The sequence below is a fragment of the Trichomycterus rosablanca genome, chromosome 11 (assembly GCF_030014385.1).
Source record: "Trichomycterus rosablanca isolate fTriRos1 chromosome 11, fTriRos1.hap1, whole genome shotgun sequence".
Lineage (NCBI taxonomy): Eukaryota > Metazoa > Chordata > Actinopteri > Siluriformes > Trichomycteridae > Trichomycterus > Trichomycterus rosablanca.
In genome coordinates this window covers 7,844,707-7,871,844 of record NC_085998.1, presented here as the reverse complement: position 1 = coordinate 7,871,844, position 27,138 = coordinate 7,844,707, and the positions used below count along the sequence as shown (strand labels likewise).

At 42.4% G+C, this 27,138-nt stretch overlaps 1 protein-coding gene across 1 annotated transcript; it reads right to left on the bottom strand.

The window, feature by feature from the left end:
- Positions 1 to 3,825: 3,825 nt before the first annotated feature.
- Positions 3,826 to 22,357, bottom strand: relt (RELT TNF receptor). Its single transcript, XM_063005025.1, has 10 exons — positions 22,313 to 22,357; positions 19,697 to 19,792; positions 16,733 to 16,917; positions 14,332 to 14,384; positions 13,742 to 14,014; positions 10,620 to 10,694; positions 9,917 to 9,995; positions 9,203 to 9,430; positions 7,047 to 7,218; positions 3,826 to 4,368 (listed from the first exon to the last, which is right to left on the bottom strand). The coding sequence occupies exons 1-10, from the start codon at positions 22,355 to 22,357 to the stop codon at positions 4,357 to 4,359; spliced, it is 1,218 nt and encodes a 405-aa protein (XP_062861095.1). The 3' UTR covers positions 3,826 to 4,356.
- Positions 22,358 to 27,138: the final 4,781 nt, after the last annotated feature.

The following is a 27,138-nucleotide window of genomic DNA, read 5'->3' as shown; positions in this document are numbered from 1 at the left end:
CCTCTTTATGAACAGATTGGTACCAGACAAGGATTTAGGAATAAACATAAAAAAAATGACACAGGACAGCGTTTAGTCCTCATCGAGCCAAATCATGACTCTAGTATTATGTCGTTTCTGCACATTGTACCTGGGTAAAGTTTTGTTTGCTCTTTTATAGAGGACAAAATTTCATTTGTCAGCCCATAGAACAAATGGATAATAAAAGCTGTTGTTGGCATGTACAGATAAAGACAGCTAGCGTATGAAATAATTCACTTTTTGTAGTGGTCAAACACCTCATAAAGTGAACGTCTGGACTGACTTTGGTCCAAACCAAGCGAGTGTTAGCCAGTGGTAGCTGGGTGGGGCCAGTGGTAGCTCAGTGGTTAAGGTACTGGACTAGTAAACCAAAGGTTGCCGGTTCAAGCCCTGCCACCACCAAGTTGCCACTGTTGGGTCCCTGAGCAAGGCCCTTAACCCTCAATTGCTCATTGTGTAAGTCGCTTTGGATAAAAGCGTCTGCTAAATGCTGAAAATGTAAATGTGTTTGTAAACTTTTGTGTTTTCAGCATGATAAGACATGAAGCCTTGTATTCACCAAGCCCCAAACGGGAACCTATTAAAATCTGGGTTAAACAATTGAGTTCTGCTTGTACTTGTGACTTTTTAGATTTCTTCTAGTGCTTCACGACAAAACATACAAAAGGAAAAGCAGAGAGAGCAGGATGAGGAGGGCAAGCGTCTCTCCACCTCTGTATGAACAGATTGGTACCAGACAAGGATTTAGGAATATACATTAAAATAAATTTTGTAATTTCCTTCGGGATCAATATCTTATCTTATTTTAAAAACACAGAACAGGTTTTATCATTGTTGCCGAGTTCTCATCGAGCCAAATCATAACTAGTATTATGTCATTTGTGCACATCGTACCTGGGTAAAGCTTTGTTCGCTCTTTCATGGACAAAACTTAATCTATCAGCCCACAGAACCTCGTCAGACTTAATCCAGTTAGGATTAGAGGTTGATGTAATCTATTGTGGTGCAATTAGCAATTTAGCCATCCTGTACATGTGGAGAACTAGCTGGCTGCTGGCTAAAACACTGCTAATAGAGCGTTTTTTTTAACTTGTAATACTGTGTAAATGTAAAGGTCAAAAACTTACCATTCTTGGTGCTTTGCATAGACTAAGACTGGAAGATTTTAGCTAGAAACGGACCACTGTTGTTACATTAGCAATGTAGCTGTAACTGACATGTAATTTAACAGTTCAATCTAATATTTAAGGCTTCATAAATCCTAGCATCCTAGACATCCCAAAAGTAACTTGTGGGACCAAATCTGGTCATGCTGGTACACATGCAGAGTCTGTTTGGCAATCTGCTGAGCTAAAGCTAAGCTAATCACTCTCTGATGAACAATTAAAAACACAAGCTTCTAATCCATCTAATGCAGCCTCCTCCCTGACTGACTGTACAGAGTTGCTTCATGCTTTAAACCTTTAACAGTCCTGCTAACGAGCACAGTAAAGTTTTTTTTTTTTTTTTAATGCTTCTGTATATTCACTATATAGACATTGTATTGGGACACCCCTTTTAGTTATTGAATTCATGTCTTTCTGCCCTAACAATTGCTAGCAGGTGTAATAAATCCATTATGTCAAGGAGTTAATATGCTCCCACATTCGCAGTAACAGTTTAGGCAAGGCCATGACTTTACCCTGTGCAAAAAGCAAAATCTTTAATTACATAAGGAAAAGCTTGGTTTAAAGAAACCACTTTGGAATGAACTGGAACATCAACTGAGATTTCTTGACCAACATCAGTGTACAGACATACAAATGCTCTTTAGACTTAATAAGCGAAAAATTTAAAAAGTTTAATTAAATGCATAAAGCTCAGACAATAAAATCTAGGAAATATATGGCGGGCCACATTTGATTGAGCGGGGGGCCGTATATGGCCCACGGGCCGGAGGTTCCCCACCCCTGCTTTACATCATACTCGTCAAGCCATGTCTTCAGTGACCTTGCTAAGAAAAGGAAAAGGGCCTTCCCCAAAATTTTTGCCACAAAGTTGAAACTGAATAATTAGGAAGGATGGTCCACATACTTTTCACCATATAGTGTTTTTCTATGGAGGCAAGAGACCAATAGGGTCAAGTAAAGACTGGCTATGAAGTGACAACCATTCGCCAATAAGCAAATTCTCTTGGCTCCCTCAGTCCAGTTTGATGGGACAGTATCACAATGATATCATAAACCACAGGAGAAAATGACGTGGTCTTATGACCCTTTCATATTGGCACAAACCCACAGTATACATAATGACAAATCCAGTCCTGGGAACAATGTTACAATTTCCAGTTAAAGTAATTACAACTATGTGACTAATACCATGGTCCTGAGGGGCTACTTAGCAGTCTTGATGCTAAAACTGTAGTATTATGAGCTCAGGAATGCAGATTTGCACCTTGGGGCAGTGAAAAGTCTTCCTGAGCACACTGCAGTGACTTTTCGCCTCAAAAGATTTTCAGTAAGCATAAACATGTGAGGGTTTGAAATGTTGAACAAATGTTAGAAGGTTTAGAATTGAGAAATAAATGAATGTGTATTAATACATGGTGACAGCAGCTAAACACTAAACAAGCTCAATGCATAAAGCATCTTCGTATGTATTAATACTTAAATCAGGGCCGCAGGTGAAATCCAAATGTAGCTAAAGCTAATGCTGCAGTCACACCAGATTATTATTAGTAATGTTTCACGGACAGAATTACATTCAATTCAATAGTAAGAAAGAACTCAGCAACGATGTTCTGATTGACCATGTGGATTTTTAGGCATCCTATAGAAAACCCACATGGAGCCTGCATGGGATAGCCCACAATAAACCCACACAAACATGAAGAAACAGGGCAGATTGTGGACTGACTATGAGCAACCATATGGAAAGCCTTTAAGAGCAGGTGGCCTGTGTGTTGTTTGGGCATCGCAGGTTATCACCGGGGTTGAAAAGGGCTAATACTGAGGGGACAACCATTTGCCAGCAAGCAGTTTCTCATGGACCACTTAGTTTGGGTTCAGTGCTGACTTGGTGATGACAAAAATACATCCAAGTTCAGCATCAACCACTAGCAAGTTATGATGATGCAAAATCAATAAATCATTTTAGGACTGTGCTCCAAGCATTCGACTGTTTTCTCTTTTTGCACCCTAATTCATTCGTAGCCCCGTTCTGATTAAGGGGACTGAGGCTGTTACACGCCCCCTTTAACTCGCCTCTTTTCATTTGCCAGGGGCAGGGTCTCACAGACCACTGTATTGAGAACCATGCACTGGCATCTGTGATCAGCCACCCCCTGTGCAAGTGCCTCGGCCGGTCAGCAGAGGTTATACTTGCATCAGTGATGAGGAACCCTGTTTTAGACGTTATCCCTCCCCCTACAGACACACAGCCAAGCATGAGTCTGTGTGTAGGTGCCCGGCAGGCTGATAGCAGAGCTGAGATTGGAACTCGAGAGCTTGAGAGCTCAGCACTGGTTGGCTAGTGTGTTTTACTGCTGCACCACTTGAGCACATGCATTCATTTTTTTGTTGTTCTACTTTCAGCTTGCACATCAGCATGCATCTCAGGGCAAGTCAGCAAGAAATGCAAACTGCCAACAGCCTGTCTAGAATCTGACACAATTTTGATTACACCAAAGAGCTGTGAATTGATTTAGAAAAACAAAACGGCATTCACAAAGATGAAAATAATGAAACCAGAATTCATTTTCTGACTTTGTTAGCTAAAATGCTACAGCTAAATTGAATTCAAATGCAGGATTTTTCCATCCACAGTTTCCAGTTATTCTCAGAGAAAAAAACTTAACACATGGTTAATACAAGCCTACATACTACGCTAAACATAGAGCATATCAGTTCATTTGCAGAGCTGTTTTGGGGACGTTCTATGATGTACCAGTTTGAGGTTGGAAGATAAACACAGGGACGTGTAAGGAACCCTGTTTCAGACGTCTGTGCATGTCAGTGTAGGGATATTTAGTGGTACGTCATCAGCTGGTCATGATTATATTCAAATCTTCAAGCTGTTAGCACATGATTCTTTAAACATTTCAACTGGGTCAGTGGTTTCACTGTAAACGAAGTAAAAAAAGCTTGTTTAAGTTGTTTGCATTGTGCCAGGATGCCATGCATTTCCTCATAAATAGATTCCTGTTTTCTGGAATTCAAGGCTAACTCCCCATAGGGGTAAATATGATGCTCATCCTGCTCCAGCCCGGATTCTTTCTATGCAGCCGGTTGATCGGGATGTGCCTGAAATGATGACACACTCCTGATGGACTCTTCTCTTCTTTTCTCACTTCTTGTTTCAGGCGTTCATCTGATATGAAAGAGAAAACAAATTCACTTAATTAACTTAGCAAACGTGTTCCCATTGGGCCATAATGAGCTGAATGTTGTAGCCTAGTGGTTATGGTACAGGACTACATTTACATTTTCGGCATTTAGCAGACGCCTTTATCCAAAGTGACTTAAGGGTTAAGGGCCTTGCTCATGGGCCCAACAGCAGTAACCTGGCAGTGGTGAGGCTTGAACCAGCGACCTTCTGATTACTAGTTCAGTAACTTAACCGCTAGGCTACAACCGCCCTAGTAATCACGACTAGTAATCAAAAGGTCACTGGTTCAAGCCCTACCACTGATGGTTGCCACTGTTGGGTTCTTGAGCAAGGCCCTTAACCCTTAATTGCTTAGACTGTATACTGTCACAGTACTGTAAGTCGATTTGGATAAAAGCAGCTGCTAAATGCCGAAAATGTAAATGTAAATGTGGTCAGTGTGGGCTTAAGAAGTCCTTAATGAAACCTAGCTGGGACCTTCGTGGGCTAGCCCAATTTCAGCTCACACAGACAATAATGGATCCACTGTTTAATTGATGTATGTCTAGTGTCAGGATTATCCATTATTATGCCATTTGTGGCCCATTAGCCTTTCTAAAACAGCCCATGAGGTATTTTAGAAATTAAATGAAAGTTTGCAGACAGGTCTAGCGGGCAGTTGTAGCCTAGCGGTTAAGGTACTCAACTAGTAATCGAAAGGTCGCTGGTTCAAGCCCCACCACTGCCAGGTTGCCACTGTAGGACCCTTGAGCAAGGCCCTTAACCTTCAATTGCTTAGATAATACACTGTCATAGTACTGTAAGTCGCTTTGGATAAAAGCGTCTGCTAAATGCCGAAAATGTAAATGTAAAAGTCATTCCTAGTTTGAACACGGGGTGTCGCTATTACACATAACCGGTCTAAAACTCTTCACATCTCCATTTCTCAAAAATCAAAACAGTAACGACGTTACACCTGCATCAGTGTTCCTAAACTTCATGGTGGCTTTAAAAAATATTGTTTTACTGATTTCAGAGGGAAGTGTGTATGTTTAATCTGTCAGGAAACAATTGCATTAACGACAGAGTGTGATAATGTCATTCAAATCAAAAGGACGTGTCGTTTATAGTTTGTTTGTTTATTAGAATTTTAACGTTATGTTTTACACTTTGGTTACATTCATGACAGGAACGGTTACTCATTACACAAGGTTCATCAGTTCACAAGGTTATACTGAACAGTCATGGACAATTCACCTCACTTGTGTGTCTTTGGACTGTGGGAGGAAACCGGAGCACACGGAGTAAACCCACGCAGACATGGGGAGAACATGCAAACTACACACAGAAAGGACCCGGACCTCCCCACCAGGACCTTCTTGCTGTGAGGCGACAGTGCTACCCATTTAGCCACCATGCCACCCTGTTGTTTATAGTAATCGAGTAAGCCTATTATTTTTAATTTATTTTTTTGCCTGTCATTGCATTGCAACTGGACCCATTCAAGACCCTGACCAAGATAAAGCGACTGATGATAATACACCAGTGTGGAGGTTGCTAGTGCGACAGAGACGAGAGAGAGATAACTTGACTTTCCCTGTGGGATTAATAAAGTGATCTATCTATAAGCTCCAATTAAGTGCCAGAAAGGAAAAAGTGGTTGATAAAAATAAGACAACAATAACTCAAATCATGGTATTTTTTAGGAAGGTGTAAGATTCAGAAAGATGAATGGGGCTTAATTATGCTTTATTTGTTGTAATGCTTAAGTCCAAATACAGCAGTACCTTGAAACTTGACGTCAATTGGTTCTGGGAGTGACGTTGAGTTTCAAGGTATTTTTTCCCAAAAGGATGTTTGGGAAACCTGTTAAGGCGTTCCATGGTGCCGTGAAACTTCATATATGTTGGGCTAATGTAAAATAGTGGGTTTATACACCGACAATAACACAAGTATAATATAAAAACACTAAATACAATTGAAAAAAAATTTACATACAAATACAATCAAACCTGCACTGAGCGCTGAACAAAGCAACTGTTCATTGTTAATTTGAAATTAAATAAATAAGGCTGAACACGTCGAATTGAAGGTAACGTTGAGTTTAAGGGTACACATTTCTCCCCAAACTGCGTCGAGTTTTAAATATTTCGAGTTAAAAGGACGTCGAGTAACAAGGTACCCCTGTATTTTCCATCACTAGTTTAGTTTTTGTGATTGTACTTATTTCCTTTGTACACTAGAGGGCAGTGCTGACCAAATCAGGCAGAATTATGCAGGTCATGAAGAATGAGCAATGCACAAACCCTACACAGCACATCAGTTCAGGTGTTCCAGCCACACACCCTGCTGACAGGTGTATGAAATCATTTATAAAATGACTGATGATTCTGAATCACAGAACCACTGATTCACTGAATCACAGACATTACAAATGGGGAGTGGAAGCTCAGTGGTTGAGATACTAGACTAGTAATCAGACGATTGCCGGATCACGTGCACCATTGCCAAGTAGTCACTGCTGGACCCCTGAGCAAAACCCTTAATCCTCAGTTGTAATCCTCAGAGTTCAGCCATAACTGTGAGTCACTTTGGAACAAGGTTTTGCTAAATGCATAATGAGTGAGAGTGAGAACAAAAGAAAAAAAGAAAAGAAACTAAAGAAATGGGCAGAGACTCACATCCTGTTTACTCTTCGAAGAGGCGGAGTATGAAATTGATGATGCACCCAGCAGTAATGCCTCCTCAGCAGGTTCTGTGTTGGTAGAGTATAACGAATCGGTGTCACTCGACTCCGCCGGGGTCGTCACCACGGAGATCGTGTCACCCTCGGGAATCTGAGCCACTTGAAACCTGCCGATCACACATCAGTGTTAAACCTAATACGCTAAAAACTGGAAGTACGAAGCCTCATGTCTGTTTTCAGGCAATTTGGTTACATATCAGCACCTGGTAAAGAGAGGAGGGTTAGAAGGAAACCTCATTTAACACTGAATAAACTGAGAAAATCCAACCTTTAATTTAAATAAATTTAAGTAAGGAAAAATCTTTAATCAAGAACTAAAACAATTATTGGCACGTTAAATTCTGTTTCACTGGGGTATATAAGTAGGTGTATATGAGGTGATTTTTGGTTGCCATTCCCTGACCTATGAAGGTCAACACACTTTTCCCTTTTATTTGAATTGTGTGTTCTCTTGTCTTGTTTAAGAACTAGCCTGTGTGTCACCTCATATACATACTCAAGTGAAACAGGATTTCATGTGCTAATAATTATAACACATGTTTTTTAATTATTGTTATTCTTGACAGGGGACTAAATTTACTTCAACTACAAGGTGAAATTTTCAATTTTTCTTCAGTGTGAGATCAAGCCAGGCAGTGGTAGCTCAGTGGTTGAGGTACTGGACTAGTAATTAGAAGATTGATGGTTCAAGCCCCACCCAAGTTGCTGGTGGGCCCCTAAACAAGGTCCTTAAGATAAGACAAGACTTTATTATCAAATAAAGTTATTATCAAAAATAGGAATACATTTCACATGAAAGAAGGGGCAGGTATGGCGATTAGATTTAAGGGTAAAAAGACGATCCAACACCCAGAAAAACGTGACGACGAACCAGGTGGCAGTGATTCTCCAGCCAACGCCACGGGCGCGTGGACAAAACAGTAGAAGTAGCAAATTTGGAGTTGATTTTAAAAGTCCTGCGGCAGGACTGTAAAAGCCAGCTCCAAGCAATTAAAGTAGAGATTTCGAAAATTAACTCAAGGCTAGACGTTGCTGAAATGCGAATTATACAGAGCGAAGAAAGAATACAGGGCACAGAAGATGTTCTGGCTGAAATGTTAAAACTTCAAATACAGCTTCAGGATAAGTTAATGGACCAAGAGAGACGTTCAAGACGGGAGAATGTGAGGATATATGGGGTTCCTGAAGGATCTGAGGGGAAGGTAGGATCTATGATTGCTTTTGTCGAAATGTTGCTCCGAGAAAACCTAGAAATACCAACTACCACGGACATTCTGATAGAGCGAGCTCACCGCGCCGTGAGCCCGCAGCCCCCCGCCGGGGCGCCTCCGAGATCGAGTAATTAGAGGATTGATGGTTCAAGCAAGTTGCTGTTGGGCCCCTAAACAAGGTCCTTAAGATAAGACTTTATTAAACCCTTTGGGGAAATTAACTTGTTACAGCAGTACATAAGAAGGGTAGTAAAAAAGCAGAAAGGAAAAGACAACAACATTAAAAAATACATAAGATGCAGAGTAAAGAAAAGATAAGTAGAAAAAAAACAAGAAAATAAGACAGAGTTTATAATAAAAAACTACAAAAATAAACAAGAAAAACCAGAGCTGCTGTAACTGGCTGCCGCTTGCGCAGTGACGGAATTGTATGTCGCTTTGGATAGGAACGTCTGCTAAATGTTGCAAATGTAACAATCTAAAATAAATGATATGTTTTTATAAACTTCATGGCAACAATTAGGGGAAGGCACTTTCCTGCTGTGGCCCTGTGCTCCATGCTGTGACTTGTCTGATATGAAATAATTCTTCTGAGCTGCACAGAGGTCTTACCTCAACCATACTAAACACCTTTGGGTTAAACTGGACAAATGATTGCAGACTGTCTTTCTCGTCCAACACCAGTGCCTGACCTTGCAAATGCACCTTTGACTAAATTGGCACCAATTTTCACAGACACGCTTACTGTTACACAAACTCGAATAATTCTTACAGCCACAAAGTGGGAGAAAACTCCATATCAAGTCCAGTTAATGCCCAGACTTTCACAAACTGCACAAACTTTTGGCAGAATTGTGACACATACAGCCGGGTTTCTTACCTTCCTATATTGTGAACGGTGCCCACTGCGGGTGAAGAGGGTACGGATGGGGTGAAGGAAGTCGTTTGTGTGTCCAAGGTGAGAGGCGTCAGGAGTTCAGGCCATTTCTTCTGACTGCAGCGCGAACAGCCGAGACCAGTTAGAGGGGCCAAACCGTTTATGGTGTGGGGGTGGTGATGGTGGGTACAAAGCCGGGGCAAAGAACGAAAGTTGGGTAGGCCGGGAAACCTGAAAGAGGAGAAGAAATTGATTAAACCAAGTAGAAAAATCAACCTGTATTAAATTGATTTGATAATGATTTGGCAAATATTGAACGTGACACTGCCATGGCAACTTATATTTAGTTAATAAAAAAGAACTAATAAATATTTTAAAAATGTTACTCAGATTCTTCTGATCTTGAATTAGAACTCACAAGCTCAAAATATCCAGGGTGGTGAGCTAGTGTATAAGATGATATGCCACCTGAGCCCCCTCCCTTCCCGGTAACAGCTTTTTGGTTTGGTTCCCGTAGCTGCCACAGCGATCCTTCAGTTCTGAGTTTTCCCATTAGTGGTGTGGCTGTGGCTTTGGTTTGGTTTTAGTTACTATTTTCTCTGTTAACCCCGCTGCAGTTGGGTTCATCAAGTTTTTTTAAGTGTGGGGTTACATCTGGCACCTGTCTTTAACAAGGCGCTCATCACCCTGTTACAATAATCGTTGCGTTTCTTTTACCTGAAGGATGGGGCTTTGCTAACGGATGGCTGTTTCTTCTCATACTCCAGAAACAACTCTTCCAAAGCAGCCGCATTTTCTAAAACACACACAGATACATATGAAGTTAGATTAAACCAGCTTTTCAATGGGCGCAAGGCACACAGTAACACCCTTGATAGGGCGCCAGTCCATCGCAGGGCAGACACATATACACACACACATACACACACCCATTCACCTATAGGGCAATTCAGTGTCTCCAATTAATCTGACTACATGTTTTTGGACTGTGGGAGGAAACCGGAGTTTCCAAAGGAAACATGCAAACTCCCCGTGTCCGCCTGGGGATCAAACCCAGGACCTTCTTGCTGTGAGGCGACAGTGCTACCCACCGAGCCACCGTGCCGCTCTGTCCCAGGTACAATCTAATAAAAACTGTACACATTCTTTTATCTTTATATTGGCTACTATGCATGCTCAAGTTTGTAACTGTTTTATACTAAGCTCACATCAAACTGCTTTGCAGTTTCTACATCTACGCACTAAACAGCAAATTTAGTTTTTACCATTTATTACAAACACAGATTAAATAAACGGTTGGAACTTTCTGTGCTACAACTACCATGCTTGACGTTACACTCTGTTTTATAACCAGTCAACAGTACGAGTATGAAACATTGCTCTTAAGATGAACCAGGTAAAAAAACATTAAATAAAATACCTTTCTTCTCTGTGATGAGGCGTACCAGAGCACTTATGGTGTCCTCAGTTTCACCATCTTCACCGTACGTGTTACCTACACACACAATAACACACACACACAGGTTTACATACAATCATCATTAACAAAGCTTTCTGTTTCTGGGCTCGTGTGGATAGGGTACACAGCCCAGTTTATGTGTATATATTCATTTTACGGCGGTATGGTGGCACAGCTGGTAGCACTGTCGCCTCACAACAAGAGGGGTCTGGGCTTGATTGCCCAGCCATGTGACCAGGGTCCTTTCTGTAGGTTCTTTCTGTGTCTGCATGGGTCTCCTCCGGGTGATTTGGTTTGCTCCCACAAGTCCAAAGATATGCGGTCAGGCTACTGGAGCTACTAAAAAGTGAGTGTGTGTGTGTGTGTTTGCCTCGTGATGGACTGGTGACCTGTCTGGTGTGTTTTTCACCTTTTGCCCAATAAATCAGACCCAACGTGACCCTGAATAGAATAAAGTGGTGGTAAAACAAACAATGGTGAATGAATGAATATTCACTATATTAATGTGTATATGTGTGTGTGTATGTGTGTGTGTGTTCAAACTACACAATGAACATATAGATCTCACGGCGAGACAGCAGAGCCGGTTACTAGATCAACAATAGCAGTCGGGGGTGACTGTTCAACCAAACTGCATACAAGGCTGAGTGAGTTATTCTGGGAAACCTACTATGCATACACATGCACCCAGGGAATCTGGAAAATACCAAGTTACGACAGGCTGCCATGACATCAGGCACTGCTATTGGTCAAGAGTTATAATGACTGACCTACTGATGTTGCATTTATTTGCAATGAGAGATGGAGAGATACAGTTACAGTAAGAGTAGAGACTGTCGCTACCAAGCCCTGAACGCTCAGCTGCTTAAATTATATCATGTTTCAGTCGTAAGTTGCTTAATTTTCTAAATGTGGCCCGTCCCCACCACACCCAGAATGCAATCTGACACCATGTGATACTTTTATGTGAGACGTTTCTGTCTCATATGTTTGCAATTTCTTTTTAAACTGATTTGTATCTGGTTTCCCAACAGCCTGTATAACTGATGTTATGCAAGAACCAAACTTTTATCTGCACAATATCGCACGAACAACTGCAGTTAAAAAATGCTGATCACATCGCTGTTGATCACTTTGCACCCTCTTCTGTTCGTTTCTCATTCTGTCTTGCTGCATCATGACTTGGTGCACTGAGTACTGCAGTTTCTAAATCTGTCCCTTCTTCAGCTCCATTCACCTCTGAGTGTCCTCTTACACTGCATACACACTCCAGTGCTGGATCAAACCCAAACACCTGCACACACTCTTTTAAACGTGCAGAGCTGCTACTAGAGCTGACACGGTGAATTTTCAATTTTTCATTAATGTGGAGCGAGAAGATTCACAGCCATCAAAAAAGATGATCCTCTATCTCAAGTTGCTTTCTTTAAGCTGTAATTAAATCGGTTAACAAACGCATTAGACATAATCTTGCACTTATAATATTCAGCACATTTTCTGTCTGGATTTATTATTTTAAAACTATTTTATCGATAGATTAACATGAAACACAGCCAGAATAAGTCCGATTTTAATAGCAGACGTAAATCCAACACTCATGCAGACATGATACGAAGAACCTGTCTGATTTATTGATGAGGAAATAAAGAGTCAGACTTGCTAAGTGTTGTGTTACACAATGAGAGAGAAGGAGCTTAGCCTTACTCCCTAACCACCAGAAAACAGACTTAGGTCCCATAATGCTGCGATCTACAGGACTGGGATCTACTGCACTGTGATCTATAATACTGTAATCTAGTGCACTGTGATCTACTGCACTGTGAACTACAATACTGTGATCTACTGCACTGTGAACTACAGCAATGTGGCCTACAATACTGTGATCTACTGCACTGTGACCACTAGCACTGTGATCTACTGCACTGTGATCTACTGTGCTGCACTGTGACCACCGCAACTGTGATCTACTGCACTGTGATCTACAATACTGTGATCTACTGCACTGTGACCACCAGCACTGTGATGTACTGCACTGTGATCTACTGCGCTGCACTGTGACCACCGCAACTGTGATCTACTGCACTGTGATCTACAATACTGTGATCTACTGCACTGTGACCACCAGCACTGTGATGTGCTGCACTGTGATCTACTGCGCTGCACTGTGACCACCGCAACTGTGATCTACTGCACTGTGATCTACAATACTGTGATCTACTGCACTGTGACCACCAGCACTGTGATCTACTGCACTGTGATCTACAATACCGTGACCTACAGCACTGTATTCTACAAAACTGTGGTCTACTGCACTGTGGTCTACTGCACTGTGACCTACTGCACTGTGACTTACAACACTGTGACCTACTGCACTTCGATCTACTGCACTTTGAACTGCTGCACTGTGATCTACTGCACTGTCACCTAAAGCACTGTGACCCAGTGCAATATGATCTACTTCACTGCGAACTACCAGTGTGATCCACTGTAGACTATTGCACTGTGACCTATTACAATGTAATCTACTGCCTTGTGATCTACTGCACTTTTACTTGCTGCAATGTGACCCAGTGCAATATGATTCAATTATTATTTATATATCTACACGTGTGTGTGTGTGTGTGTGTGTGTGTGTGAATGAAACATCTTTCCACAGTGTGCCTGGTGTGATATATGTTCAAAAGTATGTAAACATCCTTCCTAATTACTGAGTTCAGGTGTTTCAGCTACACCTACTAAAAACATCAATTATGGCAATAACGTATATGCATCCAACTGTCTGGCCTGCTGGGAAGGTCATTTACTGTTCCAGCATATCTGAGCCCATTTGGACAAAGCAAGGTCCACAAAGACATAGTTAGGTCTGAAGGAACTTCAGTGGCCTGCACAGAACCCTGACCTTAACCCCACTGAGCACCTTCAGGATCGTCAACTGCAAACCAGTCCTGCTCATCCAACATCAGAGCCTGACTTTACTAATGGGGAGGGGACTTTATTAACACCCATGGTTTCAGACAGAATGTCTAAAAAGCTGATGGTCAGGTGTCCACAAACTTTTGGCCATACATTGTATGTGTATCTACCTTCTTTCTGCAGAGCTCCTCCATGCCCCTCTGCGTTCTCCTTATCACCAGTACAGTGGTATCCCTTCTTCTTCAGCAAGTTACAGATGAGGATCCCCAGCAGTCCCATCACACAGAACACAGGGACGAGAGCGAACACGGCATACTCTGTGTGCTTCTCCTCCGCCGCCTTCACCGCAGTGCTGTTAGTCCCACCTGCTGCTGCCCCGTCCACTCCAGTTCCACCAGATCGGTTGCCCTTACCCGTGTTACGTCTCAAACGCAGCCAGGACCCTGTGAGGACAGAGGAAGAAAATCAAGCTTTTTACATTTTACTTTATTTATTTATTTACTTCATTTAATTTTTTTACTATTAATTTTTTATTGAGTGATTTTCCCCTTTTCCCTTTTTTTTTGTGGCCAATTGGAGCTTATCCCTCCTTGGTCAGTGCTGCCACCCCCATCCCCGATCAAGAGGAGCCTAGGATGTCACATGCCCCCCTCCATGTCATCACGTTTTCTTGAATACATATTTGAAGACATTTAAATATGTGTACGATTATTATATTATTTTTAAGTGGATGAATAAACGTATAAATAAAGACACTCACTCCTCACACAGGATGTCAGGGTGAAGGAAGTGGGTGTGTCTGATGGTTGAAACCTGTATAAAAATCATCTTATTAACAACACACACAACAACACTAGCAGTAATGAATAGTCTGCACATAATTCTGATATCTAATGAAAACAACAAATGCTTAGAATTAAGTAGATATTAATACACTATATGGACAAAAGTTTTTGGACACCCCTTCCAATTGCTGAAGCTGATTTAAAGAAACTCCAGTGTCCTGCACAGAGCCCCGACCTCAGCCCCACTGAACAGCTCTGGATTAAACTGAAACATCAACTGAGGCTTTCCTAACCAACCACCCAGTTTGACTAAACAGACACAAATTCCCACATATATACAGTGTATCACAAAAGTGAGTACACCCCTCACATTTCTGCAGATATTTAAGTATATCTTTTCATGGGACAACACTGACAAAATGACACTTTGACACAATGAAAAGTAGTCTGTGTGCAGCTTATATAACAGTGTAAATTTATTCTTCCCTCAAAATAACTCGATATACAGCCATTAATGTCTAAACCACCGGCAACAAAAGTGAGTACACCCCTAAGAGACTACACCCCTAAATGTCCAAATTGAGCACTGCTTGTCATTTTCCCTCCAAAATGTCATGTGATTTGTTAGTGTTACTAGGTCTCAGGTGTGCATAGGGAGCAGGTGTGTTCAATTTAGTAGTACAGCTCTCACACTCTCATACTGGTCACTGAAAGTTCCAACATGGCACCTCATGGCAAAGAACTCTCTGAGGATCTTAAAAGACGAATTGTTGCGCTACATGAAGATGGCCAAGGCTACAAGAAGATTGCCAACACCCTGAAACTGAGCTGCAGCACAGTGGCCAAGATCATCCAGCGTTTTAAAAGAGCAGGGTCCACTCAGAACAGACCTCGCGTCGGTCGTCCAAAGAAGCTGAGTGCACGTGCTCAGCGTCACATCCAACTGCTGTCTTTGAAAGATAGGCGCAGGAGTGCTGTCAGCATTGCTGCAGAGATTGAAAAGGTGGGGGGTCAGCCTGTCAGTGCTCAGACCATACGCCGCACACTACATCAAATTGGTCTGCATGGCTGTCACCCCAGAAGGAAGCCTCCTCTGAAGTCTCTACACAAGAAAGCCCGCAAACAGTTTGCTGAAGACATGTCAACAAAGGACATGGATTACTGGAACCATGTCCTATGGTCTGATGAGACCAAGATTAATTTGTTTGGTTCAGATGGTCTCAAGCATGTGTGGCGGCAATCAGGTGAGGAGTACAAAGATAAGTGTGTCATGCCTACAGTCAAGCATGGTGGTGGGAATGCCATGGTCTGGGGCTGCATGAGTGCAGCAGGTGTTGGGGAGTTACATTTCATTGAGGGACACATGAACTCCAATATGTACTGTGAAATACTGAAGCAGAGCATGATCCCCTCCCTCCGGAAACTGGGTTGCAGGGCAGTGTTCCAGCATGATAATGACCCCAAACACACCTCTAAGACGACCACTGCTTTATTGAAGAGGCTGAGGGTAAAGGTGATGGACTGGCCAAGCATGTCTCCAGACCTAAACCCAATAGAACATCTTTGGGGCATCCTCAAGCGGAAGGTGGAGGAGCGCAAAGTCTTGAATATCCGCCAGCTCCGTGATGTCGTCATGGAGGAGTGGAAAAGCATTCCAGTGGCAACCTGTGACGCTCTGGTAAACTCCATGCCCAGGAGAGTTAAGGCAGTTCTGGGAAATAATGGTGGCCACACAAAATATTGACACTTCAGGAACTTTCACTAAGGGGTGTACTCACTTTTGTTGCCAGTGGTTTAGACATTAATGGCTGTATATTGAGTTATTTTGAGGGAAGAATAAATTTACACTGTTATATAAGCTGCACACAGACTACTTTTCATTGTGTCAAAGTGTCATTTTGTCAGTGTTGTCCCATGAAAAGATATACTTAAATATCTGCAGAAATATGAGGGGTGTACTCACTTTTGTGATACACTGTACTATTATAGCTGAATAGATCACATAGAGGTCACTGTCTTTTAATAGCTTTTGTTTTTTAAATAAAGTGTCCAACAAGCTCATGGTTAAGTGTCCAAATACTTTTGGCTATTTAGTGTAAGTAGTTTTTGTCTTCCCCTATTGGCTCTGTCATACCAACCATCTGCATGTTCTCCCTCAAAGCATCCATAATCCTTCTCTTTGGTCTCCCTCTCTTCTTCAGCACCCTTATCCCCATAAAACTCTCATCCCTCCTCTGCACATGCTCAGACCATCTCAATCTGGCCACCCTGACTTTATCTCTAGAACACTCTACCTATACCTGAACCTCATAAACCTACTAAACTCCTTCAAAGTTTTTGTTAAATAAATAAATATGTGCATGTTGAAATATTTACCCGGCCAGACAGGATCCACACACTGCATCCGACAGTGAGGTGCCGGCGACCACCAGTCGGCGGTTCAGGTTCCTGCACACTGTGTGTGCTCTGCACTGATCTGGACCGTACGAGTCTGAGAAGCTGCCAGCTGGGCAACTACGACACTCCACCAGCGGGTCAGGAGTCACCACCTCACTGCATGCCTGAAACACATCACATAAACATAAACACGCCATTACACCCCCGAACACTGCAGCAGCACATGACAGAGGGTTTACGTACATATACAGTGTATCACAAAAGTGAGTACACCCCTCACATTTCTGCAGATATTTAAGTATATCTTTTCATGGGACAACACTGACAAAATGACACTTTGACACAATGAAAAGTAGTCTGTGTGCAGCTTATATAACAGTGTCAATTTATTCTTCCCTCAAAATAACTCAATATACAGCCATTAATGTCTAAACCACCGGCAACAAAAGTGAGTACACCCCTTAGTGAAAGTTCCTAAAGTGTCAATATTTTGTGTGGCCACCATTATTTCCCAGAACTGCCTTAACTCTCCTGGGCATGGAGTTTACCAGAGCTTCACAGGTTGCCACTGGAATGCTTTTCCACTCCTCCATGACGACATCACGGAGCTGGCGGATATTCGAGACTTTGCGCTCCTCCACCTTCCGCTTGAGGATGCCCCAAAGATGTTATATTGGGTTTAGGTCTGGAGACATGCTTGGCCAGTCTATCACCTTTACCCTCAGCCTCTTCAATAAAGCAGTGGTCGTCTTAGAGGTGCGTTTGGGGTCATTATCATGCTGGAACACTGCCCTGCGACCCAGTTTCCGGAGGGAGGGGATCATGCTCTGCTTCAGTATTTCACAGTACATATTGGAGTTCATGTGTCCCTCAATGAAATGTAACTCCCCAACACCTGCTGCACTCATGCAGCCCCAGACCATGGCATTCCCACCACCATGCTTGACTGTAGGCATGACACACTTATCTTTGTACTCCTCACCTGATTGCCGCCACACATGCTTGAGACCATCTGAACCAAACAAATTAATCTTGGTCTCATCAGACCATAGGACATGGTTCCAGTAATCCATGTCCTTTGTTGACATGTCTTCAGCAAACTGTTTGCGGGCTTTCTTGTGTAGAGACTTCAGAAGAGGCTTCCTTCTGGGGTGACAGCCATGCAAACCAATTTGATGTAGTGTGCGGCGTATGGTCTGAGCACTGACAGGCTGACCCCCCACCTTTTCAATCTCTGCAGCAATGCTGACAGCACTCCTGCGCCTATCTTTCAAAGACAGCAGTTGGATGTGATGCTGAGCACGTGCACTCAGCTTCTTTGGACAACCAACGCGAGGTCTGTTCTGAGTGGACCCTGCTCTTTTAAAATGCTGGATGATCTTGGCCACTGTGCTGCAGCTCAGTTTCAGGGTGTTGGCAATCTTCTTGTAGCCTTGGCCATCTTCATGTAGCGCAACAATTCGTCTTTTAAGATCCTCAGAGAGTTCTTTGCCATGAGGTGCCATGTTGGAACTTTCAGTGACCAGTATGAGAGAGTGTGAGAGCTGTACTACTAAATTGAACACACCTGCTCCCTATGCACACCTGAGACCTAGTAACACTAACGAGTCACATGACATTTTGGAGGGAAAATGACAAGCAGTGCTCAATTTGGACATTTAGTGGTGTAGTCTCTTAGGGGTGTACTCACTTTTGTTGCCGGTGGTTTAGACATTAATGGCTGTATATTGAGTTATTTTGAGGGAAGAATAAATTGACACTGTTATATAAGCTGCACACAGACTACTTTTCATTGTGTCAAAGTGTCATTTTGTCAGTGTTGTCCCATGAAAAGATATACTTAAATATCTGCAGAAATGTGAGGGGTGTACTCACTTTTGTGATACACTGTATGTCCAAAACATGTGGACTGCAAACAGATGTATGTTTGGGGAAGACCCTTTACTGTTCCAGCCTGACTGTGTCCATGTCCAGGTCCATAAAATCATAGTTTTAGTTTGGCGAGTTTTGTATGGAGGAAGTGTGGCAGTACGCACAGAGCACAGACCCTAAGGGTCTTGTTCAAGGGCCCAACAGTGGCAACCTGACAGTTGTGGGGCTTGAACCAGCGACCTTTTCGATTACTAGTCCAGTACCTTACCTGCTAGGCTACAACTGCCCATTGGCAGTTATTGTTTTATATTTTTTGTTTATGCATTTTCTCCCCTTTTTCTCCCTTTTAGCGCGTCCTATTGCCCGATTGCATCACGCTTCCTCTCCACCAATGCTGATCCCCGCTCTGATTGAGGAGAACAAAGCTAACCCATGCCCCCTCCGACACGTGGGCAGCAGCCGTATGCATTTTGTTACCTACACTTTGACGAGTGCAGTGCGGATCAGCACTGTGTATGGAGAGACACACCCTGAGAGCACTCTTTTCCCGTTTCTGTGCAGGCGCCATCAATCAGCCAGCAGAGGTAGTAATTGCATTAGTAATGAGAGAGTCCCTATTCGGCTTTAATATCCCACCCCTATCTGAACAACACGCCAATCGTTGTTCATGTGGCTGCTCAGCCCAGCCGGCAGGCAGAGCTGAGACTCGATACGATGTATTTGAGATCTCAGTTCTGGTGTCAGCGTGTTTTTACCGCTGCGCCACCTGAGCGGCGCAGTTATGGTTTTATAATGTCATGTTTAGCTAGCTCATGTTCAGATGGCCACATACTTTTGTTCATATCTTCACATATAAAGGATTTTAACATCTGACACAGAAAATGAAAAGTTGTCCATAAAAATAATAAGTAAATGAGAGTTGGGAGATTTATCTAATGGAGCCGATTTGAAACATGACATGTGATGGCGTGACGCATGTATGATGGTTGTACCCTGTAGGAGACGTGAAATGTTTGTTTTGGAGGGTTCTTTGCTTCATGAGAAGTGTGTTTTAGCCGTTTTGTCCCTCACCGTGGATGGTTCCTGTCCAGCAGGACACTGCAGACACCCACACTCCTCTCCTGATGGACATGGAGCTGCAAGGACTCCGCACCACGGTCCCAGCAGCTGCAGCAAACACAGTCAGCAATGCGACACACTTTATATTTATATACAGAGTAGAGTAGGAGCATCACAACGACCCTGAGCAGGGTGAAGATGAATGAATGAATGCTAACGATTTCCATTCATCTAATCATCAATCAATCCATCCTTTCAATACAATTCCATACAATCCAATACAATCCATCCATCCATCCACCCAATACAATTCAATACAATCATCCATCCATCCATCCATCCACCCAATACAATTCAATACAATCATCCATCCATCCATCCACCCAATACAATTCAATACAATCATCCATCCATCCACCCAATACAATTCAATACAATCATCCATCCATCCATCCACCCAATACAATTCAATACAATCATCCATCCATCCATCCATCCACCCAATACAATTCAATACAATCATCCATCCATCCATCCACCCAATACAATTCAATACAATCATCCATCCATCCATCCACCCAATACAATTCAATACAATACAATCCATCCATCCACCCAATACAATTCAATACAAACATCCATCCATCCACCCAATACAATTCAATACAATCATCCATCCATCCACCCAATACAATTCAATACAATACAATCCCTCCATCCACCCAATACAATTCAATACAATCATCCATCCATCCACCCAATACAATTCAATACAATCATCCATCCATCCATCCACCCAATACAATTCAATACAATACAATACAATACAATCCATCCATCCACCCAATACAATTCAATACAATCCAATACAATCCATCCATCCATCCACCCAATACAATTCAATACAATCATCCATCCATCCATCCACCCAATACAATTCAATACAATACAATACAATACAATACAATACAATACAATCATCCATCCATCCACCCAATACAATTAAATACAATCATCCATCCATCCACCCAATACAATCCAATACAATCATCCATCCATCCACCCAATACAATTCAATACAATCATCCATCCATTCACCCAATACAATTCAATACAATACAATACAATACAATACAATACAATCATCCATCCATCCACCCAATACAATTAAATACAATCATCCATCCATCCACCCAATACAATCCAATACAATCATCCATCCATCCACCCAATACAATTCAATACAATCATCCATCCATTCACCCAATACAATTCAATACAATACAATACAATACAATCCAATACAATCATCCATCCATCCACCCAATACAATTCAATACAATCATCCATCCATCCACCCAATCCAATCCAATACAATCATCCATCCATTCACCCAATACAATTCAATACAATCATCCATCCATTCACCCAATACAATTCAATACAATCATCCATCCATCCTTTCAATACAACCTATTCATCCATCCTTTCAATACAACCTATTCATCCATCCATCCATCCATCCACCCAATACAATCCAATACAATCATCCATCCAATACAATCCAATACAATCATCCATCCATCCATCCACCCAATACAATCCAATACAATCATCCATCCATCCACCCAGTACAATCATCCATCCATCCATCCATCCAATACAATCATCCATCCATCCATCCATCCAATACAATCCAATACAATCATCCATCCATCCATCCATCCATCCAATACAATCCAATACAATCCAACACAATCATCCATCCATCCATCCACCCAATACAATCATCCATCCATCCATCCATCCAATACAATCATCCATCCATCCATCCATCCAATACAATCCAATACAATCCAACACAATCATCCATCCATCCATCCACCCAATACAATCATCCATCCATCCATCCAATACAATACAATACAATCATCCATCCATCCATCCATCCATCCAATACAATCCAATACAATCATCCATCCATCCATCCATCCAATACAATCCAATTCAATCATCCATCCATCATCCATCCACCCAATACAATCCAATACAATCATCCATCCATCCATCTATCTAACTTATCCAATCATCCATCCAATCCAATATTAATCTATCCATCCAGCCAGCCATCCATTCATCCAATTATACATTCAATCATCCATCCGTTGATCGAATCATCACCCCATTTAACCATCCATCCATCCAGCTATACACTCAAACATCCATCCATTCATCCATAAAATTATTCATCGATCTACCCATCCATCCAATACAATCTAATCATCTATCCACCAACCTACCCATCCATCCATCCAACCCAATCACCCCTCTACAATAACTTTTAATTTAATCCCATATCTTAATTGATGTAGGAACATCAACCACAAGCCTGGTTTATCAAATAAATCAGTGAAGTATAGCTGTTATCACCACAAAGGGGCAACTTCATGTTATGGTTTCATAATGTGACGTCTAACAAGCTCATGGTCTGGTGTCCACATACATTTGCTCATATAGTTTAAAACCAGTGACTTTAACTGTGATTGCATAATCATAAAAAACACTCTGATTGGAAGATCCTTGAAGTATCAGTCATGCATGTTGAAAAACACTGAGCTACACACTTACCATCAGAAAGACGGGAGCGGTGGAGTGAAGGTGGTTCCTCGTCATCTTCAACGTGTTCTTCTATAAACATAAGATCTGAAACACATCAACACACAGAGCTGAAGAGAAAACGACGCATCAGCAAGCATCACGTCAGCACAAAAACAGCCGATGGGTAAACAACACTTAGTGCTGAGAGACACTGACAAAAGTACTGGGACATCCCTTCTAATTTTTAACCTTATGTGTTTCAGCCACAGTAATTACTAACAGATGTACTGAATCAATTATATCAAGGAAATGATATGCTTCCAACTGTGCAGTAACAGTTTAGGGAAGGCCCTTTTCTGCACAAAACAAGCACTATAAAGACATAAAGAAAAACTTTGGGTAAAGTAACTCCCTGACCTCAGCCCCATTGACCAGCTTCAGAATGAACTGGAATGTCAGCTGAGGCTTTCTTGACCTACATCAGTGCCCAGCCATACAAATGCTCTTTTGTCTGAATGGGTCCAAATTCCAACAGGCATACTTCAAAGTCTAGTGAAAAGCCTTTTCAGAACAGTGGCTGTTATTATAACTTAAAAGATCATATAAAGGTAACTATTTTTAATACATTTTCTTTGGAAATGAGATGTCCAAAAAGCTCAGGTTCAGGTGTCCACATACTTTTGGTCAGATAGTGAATGTTCTGAATGGACAGACAAAAATAGCTGGACGGTCTTTTTTGGGCAGCAACTGTAGTCACCACTGTAATCACTACTAAAGTCACTGGGTATTTTTAGTCCAGCCATACTGGTCACTTGTACAAAAAAAACTGGAGAGCCAAACAACTTCTATCATTAAACCCCTTCATCATGATCAAGGTTGCAGAGGGTCCAGTACTAGCCAGTAACACTGGGCGGAAATATTGCCTGGACAAAACAGTCCATCACAGGCTGTGCACCAATTTTAATGCAATATATGTCCTTCATAATCACTGTATTTATTTATTCATTCATTTTTCTTCACTAAGTTCTTCATTCTGATCAAGGTCACAGAGGGTCCAGTACTAGCCAGTAACACCGGGAGGAAATATTGCCTGGACAAAACAGTCCATCACAGGCTGTGCACCAGGTTTAATGCAATATATGTCCTTCATAATCACTTTATTCATTTATTCATTCATTGTTCTTCACTAACTGCTCCAATCTGGTCAAGGTCGCGGTGGTACCAGCCCTATCCAGAAACACTGGGAGCAAAGCAGGAATATACTGAACAAGGTGCTAGTCTGTTGCTTGATATCTCAGTTATCCATAGCATAACTCAATCAAACCCAAAAGTAATACAGAACAGCCAGTTAACCAGAAATAGAGAACATGCTAAATTTCACTGAGCCTGAGACAGAAAGTGAATCTTTATTAAAGACTCTTTTACACTCTCTTCTATCTAGAATGTTGATTGACTGGAAATTTATCTGAAAATGTCCATTAGTGTGACCAGCATGTCCTATAGTTTTACTGACTGCCTCATCCTGGTCAGGGTCACGGTGGGTCCGGTGTTACCTACAAACACCGGACACAGGAAGGAAAACGTACTAGACATAAAAACAATCCATTACAGGACAACACACACTTTACTCACTCAAACCCGGAGGGCAATTAAATCCAGCATTGAGACAGCCAATCCACCTTCTGCATGTTTTTAGGTAAAAGAAAGCCTGAGGAAACCCAAACAAACAGGAAAAACATGAGACACTTCTTTCTAACAATTCAAACCTGAATGACTGCAAAACTTCACTGCAACCGCTCCTACATTTTCCCACAATGCTTCCTTTCAATCCCCTAATTGTGGCTCCGGGTTCTGCTCAGATACACGTTCCTATGCAAACAGCGGACATGTGAGGACTCCATAGCCTTTTCACACTCTTGGCATTTACGGCCATCAGTGCCACCCCTACACAAACACACACACCGCCGTCACCATGGAAAAACTGTCCTCACCGTAACAATGAGTCTGTACTCATCAGTTTATCACCTGAGCCAGCGTGAGGCAGATAAATGCTCCAATCTACGGGGCACGGCTCTCGCATGAATTATTCCGAACCCTAATAAAGAGAGTTCATTAACATTCACTCGGTCATTAAATCATTCAACTCGAGTGGGTCCAGAGACTTTCCCAGAAACACTGTACCCAAGGTGAAGTACATCCAGGACATGATACAATTCCATCGTAGACCTGTATCAACACCAATGAAAAACAGCTTCCAATATCATTCATTCATTCCCAGTCTCAGTCCCAATACAGCACCCAAACCTCTCAACCTGCCCCACTTTAAAACCAGCAATATCCAGTACCAATCTAGAGCATCACATCCCCAGAACCAATGCAAAATCCCACTTACCTCAGCATCAACAGATCCAGTCCAGACCAGCACCAAACCCAAAACACAGTTAATGATGTGGACACTGTGGTGAATATACTTTAGAGATCTGTGTACAGATTCACACTGTGCCTACACGAGATGACTTGTCATCACTTATACCACCACTCAAAACCACAGCCCCGCCCACACCTGGCTGAGGCTCCGCCCCTGTACCTCTCTGACTGCCGGAGGCTTTGGTCTCTGTACATTAGCGATGTGTTTAACTCAGACCATCCCAGGTTTGTCCCAGTTGGAGATTTTTGCTCTTAGAAGAAGTTCAATGGCAGTCAACTTTAGACGCGAAAAAACACTTTGTTCTTTACGTACGCAAGAACGTGAATGTCTGAGCAGAGTACAATCATGTCCGTCACTTCTGCCGTGAGCTAATCCCACTGGATCATTATTTGTAAAGAAGGTGGATTGGCACAGGATCAGCAGTGATCAACCTCACAGATGAAGGTTTACAAAACCAGTGTTAATCTTAAACACCTGGAGGAAACACCTGACCACCTTAAGAACCTGAATCAAGTGTGATTCACTCATTAAAATTATAAGCTACACGTACCATAGAGATGATCTTTGTGGGAATACAATTACTGACTGTAGCCCATATTTTGCTCTGTACACTTGGTCATTTCTCAATGAAAAGGGCCCCATAGGACGCCCACTGACCAGATAATGTTTGGCTGGTGGACTAATCTCAGCCCTGCAATGGCACAACATGGTAATGACATAGGTGTGCAGGTGCAGCAGTGTTGTTGGGATTTCTAAATCCTGTGTAAACAAACTGGCCTCTTTATTAGGAACACTTGCCCTGTTGGTGCTGGTTGTAGGTGGACTGTTAAGGACACAATGTGTGTCCATATTCCTCTGGTCTTTTATCAGTGGACACTTTCTGATCATAGGAAGTTGTTGGCTTTATATTTTTGGTTGGCGCGCTATATTCCTCCAAGGACACTCCAATGAGTGCTAGTTAAAATGTACAGCCATACAGTGTATCACAAAAGTGAGTACACCCCTCACATTTCTGCAAATATTTTATTATATCTTTTCATGGGACAACACTATAGAAATGAAACTTGGATACAACTTAGAGTAGTCAGTGTACAACTTGTATAGCAGTGTAGATTTACTGTCTTCTGAAAATAACTCAACACACAGCCATTAATGTCTAAATGGCTGGCAACATAAGTGAGTACACCCCACAGTGAACATGTCCAAATTGTGCCCAAAGTGTCAATATTTTGTGTGACCACCATTATTATCCAGCACTGCCTTAACCCTCCTGGGCATGGAATTCACCAGAGCTGCACAGGTTGCTACTGGAATCCTCTTCCACTCCTCCATGATGACATCACGGAGCTGGTGGATGTTAGACACCTTGGACTCCTCCACCTTCCACTTGAGGATGCGCCACAGGTGCTCAATTGGGTTTAGTCCATCACCTTTACCTTCAGCTTCCTCAGCAAGGCAGTTGTCATCTTGGAGGTTGTGTTTGGGGTCGTTATCCTGTTGGAAAACTGCCATGAGGCCCAGTTTTCGAAGGGAGGGGATCATGCTCTGTTTCAGAATGTCACAGTACATGTTGGAATTCATGTTTCCCTCAATGAACTGCAGCTCCCCAGTGCCAGCAACACTCATGCAGCCCAAGACCATGATGCTACCACCACCATGCTTGACTGTAGGCAAGATACAGTTGTCTTGGTACTTCTCACCAGGGCGCCGCCACACATGCTGGACACCATCTGAGCCAAACAAGTTTATCTTGGTCTCGTCAGACCACAGGGCATTCCAGTAATCCATGTTCTTGGACTGCTTGTCTTCAGCAAACTGTTTGCTGGCTTTCTTGTGCGTCAGCTTCCTTCTGGGATGACGACCATGCAGACCGAGTTGATGCAGTGTGCGGCGTATGGTCTGAGCACTGACAGGCTGACCTCCCACGTCTTCAACCTCTGCAGCAATGCTGGCAGCACTCATGTGTCTATTTTTTAAAGCCAACCTCTGGATATGACGCCGAACACGTGGACTCAACTTCTTTGGTCGACCCTGGCGAAGCCTGTTCCGAGTGGAACCTGTCCTGGAAAACCGCTGTATGACCTTGGCCACCATGCTGTAGCTCAGTTTCAGGGTGTTAGCAATCTTCTTATAGCCCAGGCCATCTTTGTGGAGAGCAACAATTCTATTTCTCACATCCTCAGAGAGTTCTTTGCCATGAGGTGCCATGTTGAATATCCAGTGGCCAGTATGAGAGAATTGTACCCAAAACACCAAATTTAACAGCCCTGCTCCCCATTTACACCTGGGACCTTGACACATGACACCAGGGAGGGACAACGACACATTTGGGCACAATTTGGACATGTTCACTGTGGGGTGTACTCACTTATGTTGCCAGCTATTTAGACATTAATGGCTGTGTGTTGAGTTATTTTCAGAAGACAGT